Source organism: Tripterygium wilfordii, chromosome 1 (assembly GCF_013401445.1).
Source record: "Tripterygium wilfordii isolate XIE 37 chromosome 1, ASM1340144v1, whole genome shotgun sequence".
NCBI lineage: Eukaryota > Viridiplantae > Streptophyta > Magnoliopsida > Celastrales > Celastraceae > Tripterygium > Tripterygium wilfordii.
In genome coordinates, this window is record NC_052232.1 from 3131422 (window position 1) to 3145830 (window position 14409).

Below are 14409 nucleotides of genomic sequence, written 5' to 3' on the forward strand. Positions count from 1 at the left end.
ACACATGTGGTTTTACAGACAAACCACAAAAACTTTCTCAACTCACTAGTATTCCCTCACAAGGGTTACACTTTTAAGTACAAAGGTTCCTCTCAAGATGGATTTGGATTTGAATGAAGTTTAAGAGGTAGGAACTCTCAATGATTTAATGTATCTCACAATTAGTGATGGAATAATTTTCATAAATGTACAAGACTACAAATAACACAGTGTACGCAAGTACGAGGTCGATCCCATAGAGACTAGTTCAGTTCAACTATCATACCTAGCTTGATGTATGGATGAGAAAAGGTAATAGAATGGAAGAATGATTGATACAATTACAGTAAACAAGTAAAGAAGTAAAATTCATATCTTGTTACCAAGATGAGAGATGCCTAGGGTGATGATTTCACCTCACAATTCTATAACAAACATTCAATTAACAAGCACACAATTATGATTAAATTTCAAGGTTGATTCTTTCATAAATATGTTGGTTCGGTCGTTCGGGATATCAACAAATATTATTGACAATTGATTAATTTTGTTCGGTTCACAGTCGTTAATCTAGGGTGATGAGAAAGAGTGAATGAGAGGGAGCTCTAGTGAGGGGAAGAGAGACAAGACGATAAAGGAGAAGGGAACCTTGAGTGAGAAATCTACAATATATCCGTTCTGTACCTTGATTCAATATTTAGCAATATTTTGATTTTAGTCAACAAAAAGCTTGTACAGCAATTGTCAAATGTTGTGATCTAGCTAAAGGGAGTTTGAAAGGGTGTGGCGAGGAAACGGCTAAATCAAAACTCAGTGGAGCCAAGTTACGAAGCTTCTAGTATTTGAGTTCAAGAAGAATTTGTCAATGAATCAAACAATTGGAGGATTCAAGCTTTGGAACTCAGTGTGAAAAGGGGAATTTTCTGGCCACCAATCATCCGGCAAATCAAATCGAGTGCAAGGGTAAGCCTAAATTAGCTGCTTACTATTAGATACCATATTATGTTTCACTATTCAATCCGTTGATGTTTTGGCTTCGTATTAGCTTTATATACGTTATTCTAATCCTGTTTCTGATCTATTAGTTCTATGAGTCTGATTCTGGAGTTCTTTTTTTTTTTTTCTGACTTTGATTCTGAATCATATGTAGAACTAGTTTCTATACTCGTTCTAATTCAGTCTGGTTAAACTTTATGTTTTTTTTATATGAACATGTTTCTTCAGTTATAGTTTTTGCATTCAGTCTGTTTATACATTGTAGATCCCGGCTTGAGTGGGCGGGGCCTAAGGACTTCGGAGACCGCCTGGACTAGCTATTGAGTGGACTTGCTACCAAGTGTACGTACAGGGGCATAATGTTTCCCTTTGTGTGATTGTGATTCTGTTTCTGATTATGACCCTGGGTCGTGTTATACTGATTCTGCTGGTTCTGTCTGGTTGGTATTGTTGGTCTTATGTTGCTCGGGAGGGACTATCTGTCAGGATACTGTGTGCTAACGGTAGTAGATGTTAGCCTTGTTGCACTGAGTTAAGCCTCAGCTAGGAGGGGTGATGCTAGCCACCCGTGTGTAGGCCTGCACGTGGTGATCTGTTCTAATGAGACTGTGAGAGTGCCCGATTCTGTATACATCTGTTGAGGTGTTGAGATTTCATATTTGACATTGTGTGTTGTCTGATATTCTGATTAATTATGTATGATAGTCCTTTCATCTGAACCTGTCGGTATAATCTATTTTTGAATCTATGTGACATGATATCTGTTTTATTTTTGTACGAAAGTCCTCCCCATTCGATTTCGTCTTATGTGATTTTTGTTCAGATGATTGCAATCTTGTATTGCTTAGATCACTATTCATTTACAGAGTCTTGTGACTCATGCTTCTTTTGTTGACATTTTTTTTTTCCAGATAGTGTTAGATCCGGCGGTATTAGGAACATTCTCAGCGTATTAGTTCGTTATGCTATTCTAGTGAGCTCCACACCTCTTGTGCGCAAATGTTATTAAATGCTCCGTTTAAACACATTTAGGACACTTCCTGTATGTATGGGTAATAAGCCTAGTGATGTACTGAAAATCTAACATTATGAAACTTCTTTTGTCAATTTCAGTTCACATGTTTTATTGGTTTTGTTTTGAGGCTTCCTGGACCTTAGTGGGCCCAGACATGCGCCGATCGCATAGCCATTTTTGGGTCATGACATATAACAACCAACCCATCGTCTAAACCTTGTTCATGGCAGTCGACAATTAGTCTCCTTAATTTCAATTCCACTAGAACACGTGAATTTGGTTCGTTCCTTAATCCTAATTAGATGAGGCCAATTGCATACAGAAATTGGTGATCAAACAATCAAATAAATAATAGACTATACGAATGGAAATTAAAGACAACAATTATAGAACCAACATCATGCATTCATTAAATTAAAATACTTGCAATATTCATGCTATGCTACATCACACCCTAAACAATAACAAAAACTACAATAACAAAAACTAGAGATAAGAACAAAAACAAAAGTAAAAGTTAGAGAGAACATTGCTCTCCAACTCTATCCTTATTGTACCCATGAGTCTCCTTTATATAATAACAAAAGTTTCATTCATAGTGTGAAACTAGGACTCCTAATACCAATCGGAGGTTTCCTTCAATTGCTCTCTTTTAACCTTGCCGTGCAAGTCTCTTTATTTCCCTATTTTCAAAGCCGACAATATTTCCTCTTTTAACCGGATCTTTCTCTTGTTTAGCCGACTTTCTTTGTCAAATTTAACTCCAAACTTGTTTCCTTCATCAGCACGTGTCCTTATTTTCCTTTCGCCAAAGAAGTCTCTTTGCTTTCCGTTTCCTTGTTTGTGTTGATTTGCTTGCGCCCCTCCCTTGTTATTCACATGAGTTGTATTTTGACTTTGCTAGGGTTTTTCTTTGCTTTCCGTCTCTTGCTACATGTTTCTCTCTTTCTCAACTTTCATATCAACATCACCTAAGAAACAAAACCAAAAGAAATTAGGTAATATCCATTGCTTAACTCAAACAAGAAAGACAAGTAAATGTAAAATGAGATATAAAAATAGGCAAGTAAATGTAAAATGAGATATAAAAATAGGCGAGATGAGCCATTTCTCATTAAGATAGATGTCAAGTGGAAGTGCAGTGATGTATGCAGCTGAGGCATCCTAATAGACTAGTAGACTTGAACCTTGCTCTTGATCGAGAGACTTGAACCTTGCTCTTGATCAATTCGATCAGGCATTTGCCATCTCATCTATTTTCATTGTTCAACTCTTTGACAACATGAAAAAATGAAAAGCTCTGTCCTTCCTCTCTATCTATCCAAGGGATGGAAGGGTAGAGGCCTTTGGTGTCCCCTCCAGTCAAGAAATGGGGTCTCACAATTACTAGCCAATATGTTTTTCCACCATGCTTTTCTTCGTTCATGGTTCGATATTCTAGTGTCCTAGGCAAAGAATAACCACACCAATCCATCCCAAACTTGGTGGTTAAACTCAACTACTATAGGGGAGGTCCTGCGGAAAAAAAACTCGATGCCAGGATGATAAAAAGCAATATGAAAAAAATGAAAAAAAGAAAAGGTCATCCTATTCAAAATCCCAAGTAAGAAATCCCTTCTCTCCCACTTCACACCTCGGAATGCACCGTTCTTATAGAGAGAGACACATCTTCTTAACTTGAAATGGCTGGGGAGAGGAAAAGTTCCTTTTTTTAGGGTAACACTTGAAACAGATCCAATGGAGACGGGGTGGGCTTGTAGCTCATGGGATTAGAGCATGTGACTATGAACTACGGTGTTGGGGATTCGCATCCCTCCTTGCCCACAACAGGCCAAAAAGGGAAAGACCCCTCCATCTGGGAGTTGGAAAATCATGATTGGGATAGCGGACCAAAAGCTATAGAACTTGGTGTTGGACCAAAGGTCCTACATTTTAATTTTGATGATTCAATATTATTGTGCTATTTGATTACATGCACTATGTAATGAATTTAAGATTGAATTTGAAATTGGTTTTTATTGATAAGGTTTAAACCTACTTGTGAACTCACTGATCATTTTTATATCAAATGAATTCGGATTAATCTGAAATTTGGTAGAGACATTATTTACATCATAATAAACATTTTTCATGAAGACATGACTAAGAAATGTTGACTTCTTCTTACTCAAAATCGTTGCCCAAATATCTGTTTGAAATTGCTACGAAATGTTATTATTCAATTGATTTATGTGACTTATTATATGACTATATGATATTTATTTGAGCTGGAAACTTACATACACATTAGCCTATCTATGCAAAGATATTTGGAGAGAGAGTTGGCTGGCATTTGATTTCAAATAAAGAAAGACTTACCATATTTGATTAAAGCCATTAAGCCATGAATTATGGAGAAGGAAATCAAATCAAGGAGTTCTCTTTTTGACTTCCCAAAATCACAATAAATTGAGAAGATCTTGCAGCTGATTCTTCTATGAATAAAGAAGGGGCAAATTCAAGGATGTTTTCAAAATTGGAGGGAAGACTTTGACATTTGAAGTTGATTATGTTACAAGTGCAAAATTCAAAGCTGAATACATAGTTTGACGTGTCAAATTAATGCGTCTAATTGAGAGAAAATCATGGAGCTTTTTATACAAGTCAAAAGAAGTTGGTTCTATCACATGTTCCGAAGACTTTTACAAGGCAAAATCTCATAATTGAAAGAGAAGAATCAAGACATTATTGCTGACTTTATGGATGATTATCTCAAGAGCTAAAATTGTGGGAACATGATTTTTCTTGGTCTATATAAGCAGCTCCTTAGCACAAGAGAAAACACACAAGAAAGAGTTAGAATTATTAAAGCTACTTGCTCTCAATTTCTCACCCAAGCTCATATAATATTCTTCTATCTTACTTCACCGTTTGCTTAGTGCAAACACAGGTGTGAAGAACTAAATCTTCATTGTTCATCTTCACCGATTGCTATTGCAATTCCAGGTGTGAAGAATCTTCTCTTCTTGTGAGCTCTTCTAAACTCAAATCCGATTTTCTATTCGTGAGCCTCACTTTAAAATCTCTTGAGAGTTCCTCCTAGTTTGTTGAGTGCAAACACTGAGTGAGTGAATCATTGAGCCTATCTTTGTAAAACCCAAACCGGGTACTATATTTGTGAGATTTTGAAAGAGTTAGGGTAATTTTGAAACCCTTGTGTAAGAGTTTTGTGGAGCTCTTGAAAAGCCACACCTTAGTGGAGGTTTGAAAATCCTAGGTGGTGAACCTAGGTAGTAGACGTAGGAGAAGGGTCTCCGAACTACTATAAATTACTTGTGTGTTCTTTACTTGTTTTACTTTTACAGCTTTCATTAACTCTTCTAATTTAACATAACTTGTTTTATTTTATTTACTTTACATTATTGTTTATTCTGTTCATATTGCTATTGTTCTGTAAAATTGCAAGTTAAGTACTTTCTAGTGCTTATCTTGTTAGAAGCTTTGCTTCAATTAGTTCCTATTGTGCAATTTATTCATATTGCTCATATAGGTCCATTTGTGTGCAACTATACTTTGCCATTAATTAAATTGATAGGATTTTGCATCTAGACACATTATATACTTAAGTTACAAGTTTGCTTGGAAATAAATTAGGGAAATTGTATTAGTAAGACTCACTTTGTGTGCTTGGTGTGGTGCTTGATTTGCGAAATTGATATAAGGGGATTCCTATTCGGAATTTGGGGACACAATTCACCCCCCCTCTTGTGTAACCTAGGTCCATCACTTGGGTGTGTGTCTTTTGTCAAAATGGAATGGCATTACCATACCTTTTCTTTTGATTTTATATCTAGCATTACGGGGGGCCACATTACATAGAGTATGTTCGGTTTGAATCATCATATTTTTTTGTTTTACGCCTCGTAACTCTTCTTTAGCCAGGCTTGGGTAGAATAGCAGAGCAAGCACAAGTAGTAGTAGCATAAAAAAATTATCCTGCAAATGTCTACTCATGGTAATTGTGGACTTTCGGGAGAATCAATGACTACATCAAAGATGCACTTGCTAGTACATTTAAGAATTCTTAATTGACTAGTTGTCAATAGACCCATACTATTTAACAAAGGATCATCCTGGACTTACCTACACCAAGGTATCAACAATGATTCTCAAATATTGCAGAACAGAATGCTATACGATAAGATAGAATGCAATAGAAACAAAGACAGAGGGAATGAATTTTCGACTCTTAAAGGTCAAAGCGAACACTTACATTATGAATTCTTTAATTTAGAATGAATCAAATCTTACCTATCGGTCAGCTGACAGCCGACTGCTCTACCATTGAGCTACTGAGCAACAATCGGAAATTAGATCCCCTAGAGTTCGATTCTCATTCTCAACCCATGATTAATATGAGCTTTGAGGTTTCCTTCATAATTCCTGAAATTTCTTCATAGTGGCTTCATTCTACCTCAATTCATAGGGAACCTCAAAGTGACTTTATTTCATTATATTCTATCCATATCCCAATTTCATTCATTTAATATCCCCTTCCCTTGGTGCCATTGACATAGAGATGTTATTTTTAGTCTCTCTTTATTTTTTCTATCTATGGAAAGTTCAAAAATCATCATATAAGAATCCAAAAATTGAAAAATGGAAATAGAAAGAAAAAAAAAGGGAAGTTTGTGATGATTTTCAAATCTTTTATACTAGGTAATCTAGTATCCTTATCTCTGAAGATAATCAATTCGATCTTGTGATTGGACTCCGCTACGGATTTCTTACCACATTTTCCATAGGACCCTTTTGTTGGACCAAAGGTCCTACAATTTAGTTTTGATGATTGAAACATGCCATGCTATTTGATTCACTGCATTATGTCATGAATTTGAGTGTTGCATGAAACCGATTTTAATTAAAGTGTTTATAACCTAGTTGAGAACTAAACAATCATTTTTATATCAAATGAATTCGGATTAAACTGAAATTTTGCAGGTACATTATTTGCATCATAATGAACATTTTTCATGGAGACATTATTAAGAATTTTTGACATTTCCTGCTCAAAATCGTTGTCCAAATATCTGTCCGAAATTACAGCACATCATTATTTTCCGATTGATTTATGTGACTCATTATGTGATCATATAATATTTGTTTGAAATGAAACTTTACATGTCTATTCATACATATGTGATATTATATTTCATGAAAAACTATTAATTATTTGACCATGACTAACCAATGTTTCAAGCATGAAGCTCAAACGAGCTTACAAGCAATTTCGAGATTATTTCAGATTTTATATAAGTATTTCCGGCAGTCCAAGAATGGTCTTGGAAGACCTAGGACGTGCTAAGAAATACCTAAGCACCTTGCTAAATCCACTAGAAGAGGTTGTTCTATATTTGGAAAGTTCAACCCATTTATACAAAGTGTCAAGTTGGTCAAGTTGAAGGTCAGCTTCATTTATTCAAGAGGAGTTAATCAAGTCTTCCGCAAGAAGAGTTAGATTAATTCAGCAATGTTTTGAAGTTAATCTTGGCATAAGGAGTCACTACAACATGTTCACTGTTTTACGGCGACTGTAACGGCGACAGTTTTAGTTGCCGTATAAGTGCAACCCATTAAAGGCGATAATGAATGTCGCCGTATGCCTTCAACCCATTAACGGCGACAATTAATGTCGCCATTGAATATCAAACCATTAATGGCGAATAAATACGTCGCCGTTATATATAAGACCTGTAGCGGTAGTATGATAAGTCGCCATAAATATAATGGCCAATCAGCGGCGACTTTTGTCCTTGCCGTAAAGAAATTATATTAGTTTATATAATTCTAATTTTTGCTATTAAATACTATATAAAATTCATCTTTACGGCGAAATATATCGCCGCTAAAATCCCTAAATCGCGCGTAATAAAATTTTTATCTCCCTCCACATTTTGCCCTAAGGCAGAGATCGTGTTTCGTTTCAAACACGATTGACAACCCTAGTCTGTCGCCTTCATATCATGTCCGGCAACCTTCTTTGTGATTTCGGCAAAGGTTTCTCTCGAAATTTATGCTTAATTTTTTTCGAGTCAAGGTTGTTATATATACATGCACTTATCAAAAATGGTTTTGAATCACAGACTGCTGGTTGTCGCGGCTTTGAACGGTAATCGGAGGACACTAAGGCGGAGATTACATCGGTGACTCGGAATTCTTGGTACTCTTTTTCTTGATACTCATGATTTTTCACTAATCTATCGCACATCTTTTTTACATTTGCAGTCAATTTTCTTGTTTGATATATAGCTTAGAAATTGGAATGCATGTATTGTACTGTTGTGCATATTGGGAATTTGAAATTTGGGATACTGTTAAAGGAAGTTGTACTGCAGTGAGAGAGTTTGCAAATATATGTTGTAGTTCATACTGATATCTATACTTAAATGAGATATAGAGTCCTCTGCTTCTAATGAGCTCCAACCTCTCAGGTATAGTTATTTTCTTTCAAGGACTTTTAGGCAGGGCAATAATGTATAGGAGAATTTGCTGGAGAATCATTTTGGACTTTGGACTAAGTAATGGACAAAAAGGATAGTCCAAAAGACTGCAAATCGTTACTCTTACAATGTCACTATGTTTGAAGATAGTAATTTAACAGAGTCAAAATTGTATCTTGCTTATATTTCCTTGTTTGTTAATTTTCTTTTGTCATAGTATTTTTCTCATATTTCCTTTCAGATCTTCAAGTTTGTTTAAACTTAGTCTAATTATATGATATTATATGATAATCTAATGTAAAATTTAAACCAGTTTTCCTTTTATACACAACTACACATTAGTTCCTTCAAGTTTTTGTTTGGCATTGTGAACTAGTTTTGTTAAACCAGCTACTTTTATTGTCCCGTGGTTCTCTTATGCTAAGAAGATTACTAATTGGCTATGCTACTTTATCTAGGTCTATTGCATGTTTTCTACCACAAAACAAAACATTTTTGTTGTTCTATATGCATTTACATTTGGGATCCAAAAGTAAACTTTGATTTTTGATTTTTTCAGAAGAATGCATAAGGATTGGATTCATTTACATCGAAGCTCATTGGAATATGATGCTGGTTTAAAAAAATTTCTAAATGATGCATTTGCATGTCCTAGGATTGTTGATAAGATTAAGTGTCCATGTCGTAAGTGTAACAATGGGTATGAACTTACACGGACAGAGGTAGAACTACACTTGTTAAAATTTGGTTTTGAGACTACATATACCACTTGGACATATCATGGTGAAGAATGCTTTTCATATTCTGAGGAGGATGAAAATGAATTAAATGATTATGTGGTTGAAGAAAGGCAAGTTGATGCTGACACATATAAAATGATATATGATTTGCATAGAGGAGAGTGTGAAGATGATATGAATCACGAATTTCATGAGGTTGTACTTGAAGATCCTAACGAAGATGCTGAAGAAGTAGTGTTTGAAGGTTTTACAGAGTCAAAATTATCATTCATAGTTAAATTGTTTCAACTAAAATGTCTTCACGGGATTAGTAATATAGCACTTGATGCATTGATTAAGTTGTTACGAAACTCATTTCCTAAAGGGAACAAAATGCCTGAATCTTTTTATGAAGCCCAAAAGATGATTCGAGATCTTGGTCTTGACTATGAGAAGATAGATGCTTGTGTGAATGATTGCATATTATATCAAAATGAATATGCTAATTTTGAAAAGTGTCCAAAATGTGATGAACAGAGGTGGATGCAAAATAAAGTTGGTGAGGAGGTTGGTAGTACATGCAGAGGAAGAAAATATCTAGGAAGATTATGAGGTACTTTCCTTTAACGCCTAGGCTACAAAGGCTATATATGTCAGAAAAATTAGCCATTGCCATGCGATGGCATGAGAAAGAGCGTGTTGATGATGGTTTTTTGAGGCACCCAGCTGATTCTAAAACATGGAAATCATTTTATGAGAAATACTCTACATTTTCCAGCGATCCTTGCAATGTTAGGCTTGGATTAGCAACCGATGGATTCAACCCCTTTGGAAACATGAGTTTGTCATATAGTATATGGCCTGTTGTTCTTGTTCCATACAATTTACCACCATGGATGTGTATGAAACAATCTTTCTTCATGATTTCTCTTATTATACCAGGTTCTAAAAGTCCAAATAATGATATTGATGTATATTTGCGTCCATTGGTAGATGAACTGAAAGACTTATGGAATTATGGTGCTATGACTTATGATGCATCACTGAAATCCAATTTTAGGATGCATGCAGCATTAATGTGGACTATTAATGATTTCCCTGCATATGGATCAATATCTGGGTGGAGTACAAAAGGAAGATTAGCATGTCCGTCGTGTAATTTTGACACAAGTTACTTGTGGTTAAAGCATGGACGCAAGCATTGTTACATGGATCATCGTCGGTTTCTACCAATTGATCACCGATGGAGGAAAAGCAAGGCATTCTTTGGTAAGCAAGAACATAGACTTCCTCCTCAACCTCAATCTGGTGATTGTGTTCTTGACCAATATTCAAAGTTTGATCAAGTCATTTTTGGTAAATCAATTGGGAAAAGAAAACGTGTTGATGATTTGTTTGGAAATTGGCGGAAGAAAAGCATCTTGTTTGAACTTCCTTATTGGAGAACCCAGTTAATAAGACATAATTTGGATGTAATGCATATCGAGAAAAATATTTGTGATAATATCTTTGGGACATTAATGGGCCTTGATGGAAAGTCAAAAGATACACTTAAATCTCGTCTTGACCTTCAAGAACTACGAATAATGAAAGAACTACATCCAAGATGATCCGGTGATAAATATATTCTACCAGTTGCCAGATACACTTTGTCTATGGAAGAGAAAAGAACTTTGTGTAAGTTCTTGAAAGATGTTAAATTTCCAGATGGATATGCATCAAATATCTCTCGATGTGTCAATGTGAAGGAAGGTAAATGCATTGGACTGAAGAGTCATGATTGCCATGTACTTTTTCAGCGATTACTTCCACTAGCTTTGAGAGGCCTCCTACCCAAGGATGTTTGCAGTCCCATAATTGAGTTGAGCCAATTTTTCGGAGAGTTATGCTCAAAGGTAATTAAAGAAGAATGTTTGGATGGACTTCATGCGCAGGTTGTTGAAACCCTATGCAAGTTTAAAAGATTGTTTCCACCTGCATTCTTTGATATAATGGTACACCTACTAGTTCATCTTGCTAATGAGGCAAAACTTGCAGGACCGGTGCAATATAGATGGATGTATCCAATTGAGAGGTTAGAATATTTTAAATCATTATTGAAAAAATATTTTTCTAATTTATAAAGTACATTTACGAATATAATTTATAATGTTAATAGGTACCTCTGTACACTAAAGGGATATGTTCGTAACAAAGCTCGTCCAGAAGGGTCGATAGCTGAAGGTTACTTAGCAGAGGAGTGCATGACCTTTTGTTCTAGGTACCTACATGATATTGGTACAAGACTTGATAGGTGTGACAGGAACTTTGATGGTGAACATGGTTTGTCTTCCGAAAAGTTATCAGTTTTCTCACACCATGGGAAGCCTATTGGTTTGGGTAAATATGAGGAAATATCTACATTAGAGCGAGATCAAGCGCATTTATATGTGTTGCAAATTGCTCGGAGGTACACCCTTGGATTATGTAATATGGATACTTATAATTATTTAACAATATGATGAGTTTTATTTTATGTAATAATGGGAATTTTGTCTAAAATTCAGTGAGCATAAGTCTGAATTGGAGAAAGAAAGTCCCAGTAATGTCGAACAAAGACATAATAAAGAATTCATCGAATGGTTCACAACACAAGTGAGTGCATGTTATGTACTCGTGTTCTATAATTTTTTGGTTATGTGCGTACTTATAGCTACTAATTATAACCAATTTTGTGTAGGTTTCAAAATTATACGAAGAAGGAAATGGAAGGGTCAACCATGAATTGTATTCTTTATCTCAATGCCCTGATAGGAGGGTATACTTTTATGGGACATATTGTTGTAATGGTTTTAGATTTCGCACAAGAGATAGTGAGAAATTCTTAAAGACCCAAAATAGTGGAGTAGTAGTAAAATGTGACGATCTTACAGGCAATGTGGATTACCATGGTGTAATCACTCATATCATTGAGTTGGATTATATGGGAGGCAATTCAGTTTTTTTATTCAAATGTGATTGGTTTGAGGTTCCTAGCTATGGAAAGTATCAATCGAGGGGATACAAGAAGGATGAATTTGGTTTTGTGAGCCTTAATTTCAGACGCTTACATTACTCAAATGAACCTTTTGTGTTGGCATCTCAAGTGGATCAAGTTTACTACGTGGAAGACAATACAAACAAAAATTGGCGTGTTGTGTTAAGAGCAAAACCAATTAAATGAGGTGGGAGAAAACATTTCTCGAACTAGATTAGCAAGTGACGAGGATAACGTGTTGAGCTTAACAAGAGAGGATGTCGAAGGGGAACAAGTTGATGCCGAAGGAGTTAGTGTTTCAGATTGGGACAAGCTGATGAAGTACTTTGACAGTGAAGAATATAGAGTAATAGTACTTCTTACTCTATTTCTAATGTTAACATATTTTTTCTTAACATGTTTTAAATATTACATGAGTTTTTGTACTTTGTTGGTATATTATTTGAACAGAAAATGTTTGAGAGAAACAAAAAGAATCGTTTGAAAGAAGGTGTCACCCAAGTGACAGGTAGAAAATCATTTCAATCCATAATTTATGCTTCGGTGAGTTATATATCTTGTCACTCAAATTTTTATCGTCTATTTGAAATATGACTTGCCAATGAAATTGACCCTTATGATAATTAAGGGCATTCTGCAAAAATATGGTGGATTTTTTAACATTGAAAGGGTAATAATGTGTTATATTTGCTCTTGGGAATAGGAATGGTTGCTCTGTGTACTTAAAACTTTAACTGGTGGGTCAATGGTGGTTAAAGTATTAACCTAAAGCAGTTAGGCACTGTTCGAAAGGATCATGTGATCACCACTAGGTGTGTTATTGTAACTTTTTCTTAACTTTTTTTATCTTAGTACACAAATTAATATGAACTGTATGTTATTCGTAGTCAATTAGCTTTTGACCCTGCAAGAATATTGACTGAAACTCAGAAACTTGAGTGCTGCTTATGCTTAACTCTTTATTGTTTTGTTTAACCTTTTTTGCCAGTAGATATGTGTCTAAGGTAGATTGTCTTCTCAAAATAGAAATGCAATGTTATTGCTTATCAAACCATTTTAGAGACCTAGTTTTTATATTGGTTCAGTTGTGACTTGCATGATTATTTAAATGAATTTCCCGTCCATTAAATTTGCAGGATTATATTTGTGCTTATCAACTTGATAAAGATTTGTGCATGAACATGGTGTTGGATTATTAATATACATTGTGAATTGTATGTGCATTCATTTTTTCATCAGCGAGATCCAATAACAGGTAAAGGGCTTGATGGACCCGAACTATGGAGGATGGGCAGACGAGAGGTCGAAGAATATACATGTAAGGAAATTTGAAGTCGTCAGAATTTACTATGCTAGTGTTATCAAAACATTTATATTACTCTAATATATTAATATTTTCACATGAACACATGTAGGAAGAGATGGTCTCTCTTCTCAGTCAGCCACAGCCTACCCTAGATGGTGAGAGTGTAGAAGAACTAACTCCGAAAGAGGCTTTTACGCGTGTACTTGGTGAAAGATCAGGTTATTCTAGAGGATATGGTTTTGGAACTAAAGGTGCCATAAGCTCAACCAAAAAAGCTGCTCAAGAGCGTGAGGAACGTCCCATCCAAGAAAATCGAGAAATGGCAAGAAGGATGAGTGAATTAGAAGAAACCATTGACGCTCGTGTGGATGCACGTGTTCAAGCTGCAATGGAGGCATTTATGGCAAAATTTCCAAGGTTTCAACAAGGTTCTCAATCCTCCACTTCTACTGAAAGAACAATATGATATGTGAGGTTTGGGATTATTGTGATCCTACTGACGAAAACATGATATTATGTTTTTGAATTGAGTAGAAGATACTTTTGATATGCTATGTCAAATCCGTTTTGATTTAAAGATATTTGTGTTTTTTTATTGCTCTACAAAATTTTGATAACAAACGGGCAATATATATTATAAATATATAATTTTTAAAAAAATAATCCATTTGCGGCAACCAATGTCGCCGCAAAAACAAAAAGTTAAATTTTATTGAAACTTTAATTGGGGCATATGTCGCCGTTAAAAGGTTTATATTATTTTAGGGCGATACATGTCGCCGTATATAATGCATATACTACGGCGACACATATCGCCGCATAAGTTTTACAGCCCTTTCCGGCGACCAATGTCGTCGTAAATAATGTTTATATTACGGCGACAAATATCGTCGTAAATA

The 14409-nt window shown here is 35.3% G+C and overlaps 1 protein-coding gene and 1 long non-coding RNA gene across 2 annotated transcripts; both read left to right on the forward strand.

Annotated features, from left to right (window-relative positions):
* Positions 1–563: 563 nt before the first annotated feature.
* On the forward strand, positions 564–1711 carry LOC120002991. The gene is made up of 2 exons (XR_005469224.1): positions 564–942; positions 1241–1711. It is a non-coding gene; the product is annotated as an uncharacterized LOC120002991 (long non-coding RNA).
* Positions 1712–7599: 5888 nt separating this feature from the next.
* LOC119995458 lies at positions 7600–12390 on the forward strand. Its single transcript, XM_038841973.1, has 7 exons — positions 7600–8026; positions 8113–8189; positions 9726–11262; positions 11347–11654; positions 11694–11704; positions 11739–11822; positions 11908–12390. Exons 3-7 carry the CDS (start codon positions 10844–10846, stop codon positions 12388–12390), a joined length of 1305 nt encoding a protein of 434 aa, XP_038697901.1. The 5' UTR covers positions 7600–8026; positions 8113–8189; positions 9726–10843.
* Positions 12391–14409: the final 2019 nt, after the last annotated feature.

What these genes read in the sequence shown, in the direction of transcription:
- LOC119995458 (XM_038841973.1), top strand. Translation starts at nt 10,844, where the DNA reads ATGGAAGAGAAAAGAACTTTGTGTAAGTTCTTGAAAGATGTTAAATTT. An exon ending in TGGATGTATCCAATTGAGAG is followed by an intron (nt 11,263 to 11,346) that starts GTTAGAATATTT and finishes TAATGTTAATAG; the next exon opens with GTACCTCTGTACACTAAAGG. An exon ending in TCGAATGGTTCACAACACAA is followed by an intron (nt 11,823 to 11,907) that starts GTGAGTGCATGT and finishes AATTTTGTGTAG; the next exon opens with GTTTCAAAATTATACGAAGA.